This window comes from Chiloscyllium plagiosum, unplaced genomic scaffold, assembly GCF_037043375.1.
Source record: "Chiloscyllium plagiosum isolate Xiang-an unplaced genomic scaffold, Cpla_swu_hap1 HiC_scaffold_1, whole genome shotgun sequence".
Taxonomy (NCBI): domain Eukaryota; kingdom Metazoa; phylum Chordata; class Chondrichthyes; order Orectolobiformes; family Hemiscylliidae; genus Chiloscyllium; species Chiloscyllium plagiosum.
This window is the reverse complement of record NW_028270139.1, coordinates 86,300,106-86,315,269: the sequence shown is the minus strand read 5'-3', so window position 1 is coordinate 86,315,269 and position 15,164 is coordinate 86,300,106. Positions and strand designations below refer to the sequence as shown.

The following is a 15,164-nucleotide window of genomic DNA, read 5'->3' as shown; positions in this document are numbered from 1 at the left end:
ACAAATTAGATTAAATTAACAAACATTAAATAGATTCAGTTTTTAAATAATGAAGGAAAGACAGGTATTTCCTACTATAAGACAATAATAACATTTGAAAAGTGTCCATTAACTATTTTGTGGATATTGCTCTTTCTTCTATGGAAGGAACTGATTGAAAGCTATAATTTAAACTTGGTCCTCTACTAACTCAGTATGCCTTTGTCATACATCACCGTTAAACAGGATCAGAAATCACAGAACTCAGAAATAGGCTCAAGTATAATCTTAAAAATACTATGAACAATTTCATCGAAGTAATTTTTAAGTTCATATAAAACACTACTTTAGTCACATGTTTCAACCACATATATACAGAACATTACATATGTCAAAGCATTCAATAGTACATACAATCATGGTTTAAACCTCCCAGTCCAAGTACATATAGTCTCTTGCACAACAACACTTTTGATCTATGCTTGCCAAACAAAATTAAATAACAAATTCTTAGATTTCTTCACTTTTTCCCCCACCTTTACCTGAATGTTTAAGAAAAAATAGCTCAAAACTTAAATATATAGGTGACACAACTTTTTGACTTGGCTCTAGATCTCTGCTTCATAATAAACTTCTATGTTATCTTGTCATGGTCCTCCAGTTGTCTCATTACATAATTCTTCTGACAATCTGAGGTTAGAAACTCAGTTTTAGAATTGCACTCACATTTCCATTGTATATCAATGTGTTTCCTACATACTATTTTCATTAGTTTCCATTTAAGTATTTAGACCAACCTTAGTAATTGCTGCAGAAAATATCTCCATTAGAGGCGGTGAGACGGCTAGATCGATATCCTGGGAACTTATTTTGAAGACATTTTCCAAACACTGCATAGCAACTGAAAGAAAAATACGTCTCGTTACTTTTGGTCTATGAGTGGTAGTAATGTCCCTGTAGAATAGCATTTTTCAGACAATGAGTTTCCAAAATATAATCTATATTACAAACAACAGATATCACTAAAGCATTCAATTGTTTACGGTATTACAGTTTTGTGATTCAGCACACCAAGTCCTCACTTCATGCTGTAGCTTCATTCACAAAATGTGCAACTTTAAGTGAATCAGATTTTCTAATTAACCATAACTTTTATATCTGTTTTAAGCTTTGTAGAACTCAACATCTCAGAAAAAAAACATTGAAACATTATATCCTGTAAACTGAAATGCTTCCAATTATTAAAATTACATTATTATATTTTTAAATAAAGTAAATCCTTAAAATTTGATAACTTTCTTCTTGCCTTCTACTCTTGTCTGTGTGTTTGGGAGAGTCAGGACACTCTGAACCCTTTCTCTCAGTGAAACCACCATTCCCTGCCTCTCCTATTTCTTGTTTACCTCTTCGCTAAGCAATGTTTCTAGAGATGAGCAGCAAGAGGCCAGAAGAGCCTTCCAGGAAGAAAGCCGCAAGCTAGACAGGGAAGGTTAGGGAGCAGACACTGTGAACCTGAATGTTAGCAGCAAGAGGGAAGGTAATGGAGTGGCAGGGATCATGAGTTCGATGGTCAACACCGCAAGGAACAGGGAATGCGTGTAATGTGCAAAGTAGAGGTTTTGACTATAAGAGGAAGGGTCAGAGTTCTGGAAAGGTTGAGAACTGAGGGTCAACCTAAACAGTGAGTATTAAGGAGTGGAGGAGGCTGCTTCCAATGGTGATATTCAGGTAACATGGCTTTAGGTCAGACATGGTGCAATTGACTTTATAATAAAAATTACAATTCCAAATGCAACTCAGGGTCCTAAATAACTGATGTTAAAGTTAAACAAAACTTAAAATGGGGCTCGTTAAACAGGGAATCACTGTAAAGGCTACAGAGTAACTATAATTCATAAGCTTATAATTATTCAAATCATAACGGTCTATTTTCTTCTGCCACGCATTCAATTTCCTGATGAGAGCAAAGAACATTTTTTTTAAATTTCCAAGGGACAAAGGCTTTGCTGTCCAGGAGAGCATTTATTATCCATCCCTAACTGTTCTTAAAGTGGTGGTGAATTGCCTTCTTCAACTGCTGCGCTCCAAGTGATGTACATACGCCCACAATGCTCTTGTAATGATATTTAGTTAGAAATACAGTTTTGACTAAGAAATAAGAATAACTAATTTAGTAGGAAACACAGATATGAAGTGTGAAATAATGTATTTTGGGAGTACTAACAAGGCAAATAAATAACAAATGGTAGATCCCTAGGTAGTACTGAGCTTCAGTGGGGCATTGGTGCACATGTATATAGATCCTTGCAGGCAACAAGTGGATTGGTTTGTTAAGGACACATATGGGATATTTATCTCCATTAACTGAGGCATTAAATAAAGAACTGAGGGGGCGTGATAGAGTATGCATAAGGCAGGAGATGAAAAAAAAAGAGTATAAAACATCACACTTAAATTGACCAGATTAAAATTTACAACTCAATGCAATCTTCACCAAATAATTGAGAAACAATGTACAATGATACAGCATCGTATGAAATTGAGAAGAACCTATACAGAGGGTTGAGACCCGCATTTGTAAAGGGATCCAAATTATATTGGAAAAAAATCCTTTCACTGAAATTTCAGAAGTATGAGAAATATCATAATTCTCACCAAACATTTTCTTCCACTCAGAGAAGATATCTTGCTTTAAGGTGGCTTAAACATTTATGGATATTTTGTCCTTATTCTATTGTTAAATAATTTAATGATAGCTATTTTCAGATCCTCCTATATGTTCTCAGATATTCTTGAACAGTTCCGAGCAACATCAAACTGGATCCCATTAGATTTGGCATTACATTTTTTTGTGGTTTTCAACAGTCACATATTTATCCACAAGTGTACTGCTTATTAATTTCTATTAAGAAACTTAGAAAATTAATAATTCACTTAAGTTTACCTGTTACAATTGAAACAAACCTTAATATCTTAAGTGGGAAATATATTTTTTGAAGAGAGAAATCCAGACCCTTAAAATACCTGTAGGGTTAAATATATCCAAGACAAGACCAAGATTATGGCAATGTGAATTTTGTAAATGAGTCAGTGGCACATGTGTACTTATGGGTGAGAATCAAAGCAGAAATTCAAAGTAGCACTTAAATTATAAATTTACAGAAACTTGATAAAAGTTGGGAAGAGGGAGTTCAGGTTTCTTGAAATAGAAGAAACAGAAGTGGCAGCTGGGATTATTGGAAGGAGGAGAGGTGTAAGAGTTCATTCATCTTTACAATTTTTAAATCTTTTGGTTAATACAGATTTGTCTGCTTGTGCCTACACCTTCAAGAATTCTGTGTTAACTGAAGGCCAGCTGTAGGTTTCCTGCCTCTTGCTCTCTCAGCAGAGACTCAATTCCTTATTATGCCACAGGTATGAATGGATGTAGACTGCTATGGCCTTGGTACGGCACAAGCTTTTTGCACAGCAAAGCACCCTGAAAAGTGTACCAATAACATGTTACTCTTTTGGGACACAGACAAGGAGAATTTGTTTTTGTCTGAGAGTTGTGCAACTTTGGAACTCTCTACTGGAGGACACCCTAACTTCCAACACTGACATAAAACATTATCCCAAAGTACTAGCAGACTAGCCCTACTAGTATGTAGAAATGATGTACAAAACATGAACAAATTCCAAGTAACTTAAGTATTCATGGCTGAGATCTGCAAACTAAAAACAAATGTTTATTTTTTAATTGACTTCTATAATTTGGAATATTTCCAAAGCGTTGGTACATACTTCAATTCAGACAAAACAAAGTTGAGAATTCCCACTGATCAGAAAAACCATCTCACCAGCTGCTTTGCAGCTATAAACACCATGAACCCCTTGATACTCCAAAGCACTCTCACAGTTGTACCACTCTCCCTAGTTTTTTCCTTTTCATCTTCCCAAGATTAAAAGTCTAGTATTATCTGATATGAGTGCTACAAAATGTTTTAACTTCCTGATTTAATTCAGTAAAATTCTAACACATGTTCCAGTTTTCTTAGAGTCTCTTTCCCCAGCATTCCAAGAATTCTCGGCCTATGCTCTAAAGTATTGAAACTCATTCAAAATAATACTAGCCACAGTCCCATTCCAGTACTCTCCACACTCTGTTCACAACGTTTCATATTTCCAGGAAAATCCCCAATGACAGATTCAATTACCCGTAATGCTGGCTTATCATAATGCTCTTGACTCGGAGTAATTCCTTGAAGCACCGAGAGCAGAAACTGTGTACAAAACCTGAACATATTCCAAGTAACTCAAGTTGCCATTGCTGAGATCTGCAATAAGACAGACTAAAAGAAAATGCCTATTTGTTCAATTGACTCCTACAATTTAGAATATTTCCAAAGGGTTAGGGTTAGCATATATCTCAAATCAGACAAAATGCCAAGTTTGGAATTCCTGCCAACCACAAGTATCATCTTACCAGCTGTTGTGCAACCATATGGCATCAAGCAAAATGGTCCGAACAAAGTTAGGAAATCTCTGTAGGATGGTTAAAAGTGGCTGAACTTTGAGCTAATCCCTTTGGAGAAAGCGGAATCCTTCATAGAAACCTGTTACAACTATATAGAATCATACAGTACAAATGAGGCCCTTTGGCCCATCGAGTCTGCACCAACAAAACGATTCTAAATCTGCATAGTCCATTTTCCAGCACTTAACCCATAGCTTTCAACGTTCTGACATTTTAAGAACTCATCCAAGTACTTTTTACTTTAAATACCTGCTATTCACCTTAAAATTATGCTATTAATACTTCAGCTGAGTAGAACATCTGCTTCCTGCTCATGACCCTGACAGCTCCTCTCTCAGCTTCCTCTGATGAGAAAGAAAACCTGAGCTTATCCAGCCTCTCTTCATAGCTAAAATACCCCATCCTGGGAAATATCCTCGTAAAATCCTCTGCATCCCCTCCGCATCTTTCCTACAGTGCACTGACCAGAATTGTATACAATACACCAACTGTTACCTAACCAAAGTTTTGTACAGCTCCAGCGTAATCTCCCTGCTTTTATAATCTATGCCACAACAGAGAAAGGCAAATATTCCATATGCCTTCTCAGCCACCCTATTAACCTGTCCTGATGCCTTTAGCAACCTGTGAACGAGCATCCAAAGATTGCCTGTTTTTCATTTGAGCTTCCCAGTGTCCTGCCACTCTATGGATACTCGCTTAGAGTTACTTCTACCAGGTAAAAACAATGACTGCAGATGCTGGAAACCAGAATCCTGATTAGAGTGGTGCTGGAAAAGCACAGCAGTTTTACTGCTTCGTGGTTACTTCTATGGTAGCACAGTAATGATCTATAGCGTTTTATAAAATCATGAAAGGAATGGATAAGGTGAATAGGCTTTTGTCTATGGTAGGGGAGTTCAAAATAGAGGGCATATTTTTAAGGTGAGAAGAGAAAGATTTAAAAGGTGCCGGACTGCCAACATCTTCACACAGAAGCTGGTTTGTCATGTGGAATGAACTGCTCGACGAAGTGGTAGATGCAGGTACAATTACAACATTTAAAAGACATTTGGATAGGTACATGAATAGGAAAGGTTGAGAAGAATATGGGTCAAATGCAGGCAAGTGGGACTAGTTTATTTTGAGAAACTTGAGCAACATGGACAAGACCAAAGGGCTGTTTCAGTGCTGTATAACTTCCTGACTCTATTCACCAATCTAAGTGAATAAATTCCTCATCTCAGTCCTAAAAGACTTGCCTTTCATTCTGATACTGTGAACCCTTGTTCTTGATGTCACAGCCAGACTTCCTAATCCTTGATCGTACAAAATGTTTTTAATTTGAGAGTATTATTGTCTGGTCAGCATTTATTATCCAACTGTAATTGCCTTTGTGAAGGTGATAGTTTGCTGCTTCTTAAACTCCTGGTGTCTTTGCTGACTTAGGAACACCTACGGTACTGTTGGAAAGTTCCAGAATTTTGGTTAAGCAACAATGAAGGAACAGTATTTCAAGTTAGGATGGAATGCATCTTGGATGGGAACTTGCAGATGTTAATGTTCTTATGCATCTGTTGCATGTGTAAAGGTCACAGGTTTGGAAGGTGCTGTTGAAGAACCTTGATGAGTGCTGCAGTGTATCTTGTAGATGGCACATACTGCTACCACTGTGCTGAAGGAAGTGAATGTTAAAGGTGGTTAATGGGGGTGAAAATCAAGCAAGCTGCTTTGTATTGGATGGTGTTGAGTTTGAGTATAGTTGGAGCAGCACTTAAATAAGCAAGTGCAGATTGTTCCATCACATTTCATCTTGATTTCTGCATTGTAGATTGGAGCCAGGTATAATTATTCATTGTAGAATTACTAGGCTCTGAACTGTTCTTATAGCCACAATATTTACATGGCCAGTCCAGTTCAGTTTCTGGTCAATGGTACCACCAGGATGTGGACAGTGGAAGATTGAGCAAAAAATAATGCTTTTGAACATCAAAGGAAGATGGTTAGATTTCCTCTTGTAAGAGATGGTCATTGCCTGGTATTTGTGTGGCATGAACTGTACTTGTCACTCATTAGATCAGATCTACACATTGTACAGGCCTTGCTGCATATGGACACAGGCTATTGTGGTACTGGAGGAGTCACAAATGGTACTGAATACCGTGCAATCTCAGTAAATATCCTTAATGGTGGTAATTGATGAAGCAGTTGAAGATGGTTGGTCTAGGGTTCTACGCAGAGGAACTCTTGTAGTGATATTCTGGGATTGAAGTGATTAAACCTCAAAACTGACAACCATCTTTCTTTGTGTTAGGCCTGACTACAACCAGTGGAGAGTTTGCTCCCTAATTGCTTATGACTGACGTTGTGAAAAGAATTCTTGATGCCTTACTTTGAAGTGGAAATGTGATGGTGAAGTGTTAGTAATCCAGAACCCAGACCAATGTTCTGGGGACAAAAACAGAAATTGCTGGAAAAGCTCAGCAGATCAATCCAAAAGATGTGCAGGTCAGGTGAATTGGCCAGGCTAAATTGCCGGTAGTGTTAGGTAAGGGGTAAATGTAGGGGCTTCGGCGGGGCGGTGTGGACTTGTTGGGCCGAAGTGCCTGTTTCCACACTGTAAGTAATCTAATCTAATCTAATCTGGCAGCATCTGTGAAGAGAAATCAGAGTTAATGTTTTGGGTTCACTGACCCTTCCTCAGAATTCCCCAGAAATGGTTTGGGGACTTAAGCTCAAATCCGACCATGGAAGATGGTGAAGTTTGAATTCAATTGTTGTAGAAACCCATCTATTTCACATTCCTTTCGGGAAGAAAATCTGCTATTCCTACCTGGTCTGGCCTATAGATGACTCCGACTTACAGCACTATGGCTGACTTGGCTGATTGTTAACAACCTTCTGAACAATTAGGGATAAACAATATATGCTGGCTTAACCAGTTATGCCCATATCCCATAATAAAGAAAAATAAAGTTGATGCCAAGGGCAGTCACCCTCACCTCACCTCTAGAATTCAACTGCTTTGTTCATATTTGGACTTCAGCTGTAATGAGGTCAGGAGCTGATTGGCCCTGGCAAAACTCAAACTGGGCTTTCAAATTCCAATATTTGCTGACATCACTAATGCTGTCCCTTTACCAAAACCAGAGGAATACACCAATCATGAAAGACCACCCTTAACACCAGCAGTCACTATTTCTTCCTCCCAAATAACTGCCAGTAGTGTACTAATTAAACCAAAAGAGAAATAATAAATGAGTGAATAAAGCGTCCACTCCTGCATAAATGACTCAATTTTCCTACTGATAACTAATAAAACTAATTGGCTTATCATTGCATCTGTCCATTTTGTATCGTTTTTTTGAAGAAAAACTGCATGGCAGGTTTACAATCAACTGATATGTTTTGCAACATTTAAAGATTCAACAATTGTCAGTCCCTCACATTTCTCATGGTGCTCTAAGATAATATAAATGCTCACTGTCACAGCACCTTTCTTCTACAATGAATTTCAGCCCATAAATTAACCAGCTTATAATCTTTTCCTCCTCTTAATCACACCTCCTTATATCTCTCTCTCATCAATCTGCGCCAAGGCCAGATCACAAATCCCAGGCACAATGCAGAGTTGTCTTCTCAAAAAAAAGTCCCCCTCTCACCCCTCCCTCTCTTTCTCACTCACCTTGCAACCTCCACCTCACCATCCAGCAACTTTTCAGGCCTTGCTTTCCCCATTCCTTTGCAATCACCATCTTCCTCTCCCAGTCCATGGCTAGCACGAGGGGGCATAGCTTTAAAATTGAGAGGTGATAGATATAGGACAGATATCAGAGGTATTTTCTTTACTCAGAGTAGGAGGGGCATGGAACACACTGCCTGCAACAGTAGTAGACTCGCCAACTTTAAAGGTATTTAAATGATCATTGGATAGACATATGGATGAAAATGGAATAGTGTAGGTTAGATGGGCTTCATATTGGTTCCACAGGTTGATGCAACATCAAGGGCCAAAGGGCCTGTACTGCGCTGTAATGTTGTATGTTGTTCGTTCTACAGTCACCTGAGTGTCTTTCCCAGTAGCCTTCTTGCAGCCTGTCAACGCCCAGGCCTTGTAACCTCCCCTCAACTCCCTTGCAGCATCGCTTCCTTCCAACTGTTTTACCATCAAGACTCTTGTTGCAATTTTCTATGCCTCCCCCACTGTTGCTGCCCACTTGTCCCACCAGAATCTTTTGGTAGCTTCCATGCTTCCCCCCCCCAACTCCCCTCCCTAAAACCTTGGCGGACACCACCCTATCCCAGCAAATGAGACACCAGTAGCAAAAGTTGGCTTTTTCCTGTTCCAGTCGAAAGCTCTCAAGTTCAAGGTTTGTGGCCTTCAGTAAAAGTCAGCTTCAATTGCCCAGTGACTTATTCATTGTTGGCACTTCCCTTACTAGCTGGTTGAGTGGTGGTGCTACCCGAGCACAGACGTCAGTGATTAATATTGTATACACCTTCCTTTCTGGGGTCTTGCCCTTTCAACACAAAATCTGTAGCATGTATAGTTTATAACCATCTAAGTTGAGAACATTGCGTTGGTTACAAAATACACCTACCTTCTAAGCTTTCCCGTTCATCAGAAGTCCAAGCCTGAGACTTTGTCTGCTCACGCAGAAAGTCAATAATTGCATAGGCAAGATGCTTCAGTTCGGACATTGTTACCACCTTAAAAACATTAAAAATAACATTAAGTGAAATACTAATATCCTTTTGGATCAGCAATCATGTAACTACTGCCGAATGTCACAGAAACACGTCCGATTCACTAATGTCCTTTAAGGAAAGAAATCTGCCGTACTTAAATAAAACAAAGAACTGTGGATGGTGGAAATCTGAAACAAATGAAAATGCTGGAGAAACTCAGCATCTGTGAACAGAAAATTTTTGGAGTCTAGCGACCCTTCGTCAGAGCTAAAATTTTGGCCGAGAAATGGTAGGGTCTTGGAAAAGTGAGGAGGGAGTTGGTAAACAGGCAACACCTTCTGCAACTGCAAGAGAAGGAGCCATGGTATGAGAAATAGTCCTGGGAGTGGAGAAGTGGACGAGGGTATCCCAGAGGAAACAACCCCTGAATGAACACTGACAAGAGAGAGGAGGACTGTGTGTACCTAGTGGTGGCATCCTGCTGGAGATGGAGGAAATGGTGGGTTATCATCCTTGGGGTGGAAAAGGAGGACAAGGGGTAGGGGTTCCTTTAATTATTGTGGTAGGGAAGGAAAGGAATGAGGTCAGAAACAGGAAATGGGTCAGACACGGCTGACGGCCCTGTCAACCACGATAGCAGGAACCCTCCATTGAAGAAAAAGGTGGATATGTTTGATGCCCTGTCTGAGGAAGGTAGCATCATCAGATCAGATGCAACAGACAAGTAGAAATTGGAAGAATGGAAAGGAATCCTGACAGGAGGTAGGGTGTGAGGATGCGCAGTCCAGGTAATTGTAGAAGTTGATGGGTTTGTAATCTATGTTGGTGGCCAGTCTGTGTAATCTGCTGTATTTACCTAGTCTGGCTGACATGATCCGAGACCCACAGACCATTCTGCTTGACTCTTAACCATCTTCTGGGAATTTTGAGATGGTCGATAAATAGTAGCCAATGATGGCTACCTCATTGATGAAGGGGTTATGCCTAAAACGTCAATTCTCCTGTTCCTCGGATGCTGCCTGACCAGCTGTGTTTTTCCAGCACCACACTCTTTGACTAGTGATGACTGTATCCCACGAACAAACAAAAATGACCAAAACAGCATCTTGTTCATTGCTGGGATTTTATTTGGCAACATCATGCTGTATTTCAGCTGTGAATACATTGATCTTTGCTCATACATGTATCTCTTCTCTCCAATAAAATTTCAGCAAAAATTCTGTTGTGTTGAATCTGCCCCACTGATAATAGACAGGAAGTTTTCATATGCAAAATTCACAACATAAATAAATTGGCAAGATCGAGAAATAACTCAGCTTAATTGCAAGCAGAGTCCTCCCTCTAACACAACGGCAGAAAATGCAATTAAAGCTACATGCTATACCACCATGCATTTATCTAAATCCCACTTCCTTCCCCCTGCGCACTGTTAATCTCTCAGTATTTGCACTATACAATGCATTCCCAAACCAAATAATGTATTTAGAAATATTTTTAATACATTTGTGGTCTTCTGATAAAATTGGAGAAAGCAATGTTAACGAGAGCTTCCAAATAAAAAAATGAAATGTAGAACAAAAGGAATAGCATGGGTGTAGAGACAAAAACAATAAAATAAAACTGTTTTTGCACTTATTAAACTATTTCATTTTCGGAGTATTAAACATTTTGTGAATTATCTGCAAGATTCTAAAGAAAGCTTCATTAACTTGCCAAACGAATATTCTTCAAAAAATCAAAATATCTTCAATTGTAATTTGGCTTTATATCAGATACTTGTTGTAATTGAATTTCTCTTTTTATCCCTCCTATAAACAGAAACATAATCACAATTGGCAGGAACAATCATGGTTTGGTTAGAAACTGCAATAAAGCAGATGGGAGGCAGGTAAGGGCTTAGTACAGGTCTTCCTGGTGCTACATAGCCAAAATGCTGCAAGTTTTTCTGAGACTACAGCTGGGAAAAACATGCCCAACATAGAGCCAACATAAACATAACAGCACACTCCAGTTAGCATTTTTTGGCACTGGTTGTTTCATTTGTAGGTAGATAAAACATGCATCCAGTTGAGGAAGGTGAACACCAGCTCACAGGGCATTACCAAAAATGTAAGGTCCAGATATTCCCACAAACCTCACCATCTGGTGCACTCTTCTTACCACTGTCATCATATTCCAAAGTTTAACAGTTCTCCGGTGCGAATAAATCATATTGAGTACAAGGACGTATCATGCATGTAACAGAAACTGTGCATTCACCATACCAGCTACGGGTGCAAGAAATGGAAAATGTGATTTACGTAAACTTAATTATTTTAAATGGTGTAGATTGAGATTGTGATTGAGATTATTAGTTGCACTGCAACATATGGTACATGAACTCAAGTAACTCCAAATTGCTAAATTTTGGAAAAAAAAATTATTAGCTTTTAGTTTTACTGATTTCAAGAACAAAAATTGATCTGAGCAGACTTGTTTTGAAGTTTTAGACTTAGAGAAGATGGGATAATCAATTAGTTTGATCAAGATAAAGATCATCCCTTTACAGACAGCAAAAACGCACATAAGAACCAGGAATCAGAGTAGGCAAATTCAATCCCTTGAGCCTACTTCGCCATGTCACATGATCAAGCTGATCTCATCTCAGCCGAAACTCTACTTTCGAGCCCACTCCCCGTAACCCTTTAACCCATTACTAATTAAAATTACTGTCTATCTCCTCCTCAAATTTATTTAGTGAGTCAGTGTTCACTGTATGCTGGGGTTGTGAATTTCACAGACTCATGACACTTCAAGGATAAGAATTCTACCTCATCTGTTTTAAATCTGCCACCTCTTAGCCAAAAACTATAATCTTTCAGTGTAGATTCCTCACAAGAGGAAACACCATTGCTCTAGTGACGAGAAAACCTGACCATGCTGAAGAGGAAAGGAAAGGTAAGCTACATGACTGATGTTGGTCACTAGCGGGTAAAGAGGCTCTACATCAAAAAGATGCTGCTATTGCAGGTTTGAGACAGTGGGACTTCAAAGAAGCCCTTTGAGCCCTTGATAATTCACCATAGCTGAGAGTGAGGGTGAAGGAAGTTCACAAGCAGAAATTGCTTGGTGCACCTGGAACTTACAATGACTGGGATTTCTGTGTCAGGTTAATGAAGTTAGCAAACTGCAAAATTACTGAAATTGTTCCTGTGAGTAGATGCAATGTTGAGAACACAATGTAATTCAGTCTCAGGAGTATGAATTACAAAATCATGAGCAGTCATTGACACAGTGCATGATGGATCAACTTTCAAGTGAGTTTCAAAGTTAGATCTTTGAAAATAATGAATTAGAATTCCTTGTAAAGGAGAAAAAAAATGAGAGATCTGGTAACCCCACAGTAGCACTACTGTCAGGTTGGGTTGCGTACAAATCCATGGGATATGTCATGACTCATCACATATTTGATGTGTTATGTGGGATGTTCTGCCACAGTTTATTATTAATCCATTTTGACTAATATTAATTCTGAATGATAGAAGATTTTTAATTTACCTATGTATATTTTACAGAGAGTATTTTGATTTTCTAACTCTGTACAAAAATATATTTTTTAAATAAACTGTGGAAACTTGTGATTTTATTCTCTTAGTAAGCACCTGGGATCTGAAGCTTTGTCTATTTTAAACAAGACATAATAATTGGTCTATGACCAGATTGTCACAGTTTGGTGGTCTCATCCAGGACCATAACAGTACTGACCAAAGGATCTATTCAAAGTTGTCAACAGTGAAGATTCCTCATCTAGCTTCATATTCCAGGAGCTATTTCTAGCATCAAATGTGTTGAAAACCTTTAACCCCTGCTAATGCTGTTGCAATCTCTCCCAGTGTTGTGATGTAGTAGTGATTTCTCTTTATTGCTTAAGATAGTGAAGACCCATGAAAACTCACATATTTGGCTTCCTCTTATCATGAAGGAACTTACCCAACCTATAAACTCTATGACTTTCTGACCTCATTTTTTGCCCCCACATCTTAGCATTTTTTCACATTTTCTTTTTTCAATTTATTATCACATGTACAGAGATACAGTGAAAAGTATTGCTTTGTGTGCTACATGGGCAGAATGTACCAAAGTGCATCAGGATAGCAGAACAGAATGCAGAATATTGTTACTGCTGCAGAGAACGAGAGAGAGAGAACACAATGGACATTTGAGAGATCCATTCAAAAGTCTGATAGCAGCAGGGAAGAAGCTGTTCTTAAACTGTATCCAAACATTCATATTTTCTGCCCAACAGAAGAGGGTGGAAAAGAATATGACCGGGGTATTTGATCATGTTGATTGCTTCCTGAGGGAGTGGAAAGTATAACTGCTTTGTGTGACGGACAGGGCTGTGTTCACAATTCTCTGTGGTTTCTTGCAGTCTCAGGAACAGCAGTTGCCATACAACGTGATATTCCAGATAGGATGCTTCCTATGGTGCATCTATAAAAATTGCTAAGTGTCTTTGTGGACACGCCAAATTTCCTTAGCCTCCTGAGGAAGTAGAGACATTGATGCACCTTCTGAACCATGGTGTCAAATGGAGTAGTCCAGGATAGATTATTGGTGAGCATCATTCCCAGGATGCTCTCAACAATCGCCATCTCAGCACCATGTCCTCCACTCTGCTTCCTGAAGTCAGTGACCAGCTCTATGGTTTTGCTGATGTTGATGGAGAGATTGTTGTCTTTACACCATGCTGCTAAGCACTCAATCTCTTTTTTTTCTGTCTTGTCGCTGTTTGAGATTTGACCTATAAAAGTTGGTGTAGTCAGCAAACCTGTAAATGGCATTGGGGTGGAATTTGGTCACACAGTCTTCAGTGTATAAGGAATATAGTAAGGGGCTGAGTATCCATGTTGAGAATTATGGTGGAGGAGGTATTGTCACCTATTCTTATTGACTGTAATCAGTCAGGAAGTCGAGGATCCAATTACAGAGGAAGGAGCCAAGATCTAGGTCTTGGAGAGGTTTGTTTGGAATTATGGTGTTGAAGGCGGAGCTATATTCAATAAGTAGGAGCTTGACATAGGTATCCTTGTTATCCAGATGTTCCAGGGATGGGTGCAGGGCCATCTGCTGTGGAACCTGTTGCGTTGGTAGGTGAATTGCAAAGGATCAGGTAATTTGGTAGGTTGGAGTTGATGTGAGCCATGACTTGCCTCTCGAAGCATTTCATAATTATGGAGTTCAGAATCACTGGGTGGCAATCATTGAGGCATGCTGCATGACTTTTCTTTGGGACCAGAAGATGGCGGTCTTCTTGAAGTAGGTAAGCACTTCAGATCATAGTGAGGAGAGACTAAACATGTCTGCGAATACTCACACCAGTTGGTCCGCACAGGATCTGACTCCATCCAGGCCAATCACTTTCCTTGGGTTCACTCTCAAAATGGCCAATCTAATGTGTGCGGTGGTGACCATGGGTACAGGTGCATCAAAGGCTGTACAGATAGGTGACATCGTTTCACTGACCTTCTGTTCAAAGTGAGCGTAGAATACATTGAGCTCATTGGGTAGTGATGTATTGCTGCCCACGATTCTCTTCCACTTTGCTCTGCAGTTCGTTTACTTTTACTTTGGTTAGTACTTTATGTGGGAGTTGGATCACTGGTTTATTTGCTGGACCAACTGTGATGTGACACTCAAAAATCTTCAAAGTCATCAAACATCTCATCAAATCACTGCATGCATTTGCACCAATTAAACCTTGTTTCTGATCAGGGAAGGGAGCAATTTGAAATGGCTGTACTAATTTTAACCTTCAGTGATGCCTCTTTCAGATCATGGTTTCTTGAGATCAACTGCAACAATTCACAGCTGCTGAACCCTGGATAACAGATCTAATCTGTTTCCTGGCATCGAATATATGGTTAACTTTTTTTTCCTTTGGCGGCCTCTAATTTTGGTTGTAATAGCTTCAAATCTCAGTTCTCCCATGTGCCGTTAGCATGATGCTGCTCAGGGTAGA

General features: G+C 39.2%; 1 protein-coding gene across 2 annotated transcripts in view; it reads right to left on the bottom strand.

Annotated features, from left to right (window-relative positions):
• Positions 1-15,164, bottom strand: part of sgtb (small glutamine rich tetratricopeptide repeat co-chaperone beta) — a 48,616-nt gene that overhangs the window by 26,996 nt on the left and 6,456 nt on the right. For both annotated transcript variants that reach the window (XM_043689711.2, XM_043689720.2), the window contains exons 2-3: positions 9,076-9,184; positions 777-880 (exon numbers count right to left, since the gene is read on the bottom strand). In XM_043689711.2, the coding sequence (XP_043545646.1) occupies positions 777-880; positions 9,076-9,175 (204 nt within the window). In that variant the 5' untranslated portion in view covers positions 9,176-9,184. The remainder of the gene's footprint in view (positions 1-776; positions 881-9,075; positions 9,185-15,164) is intronic.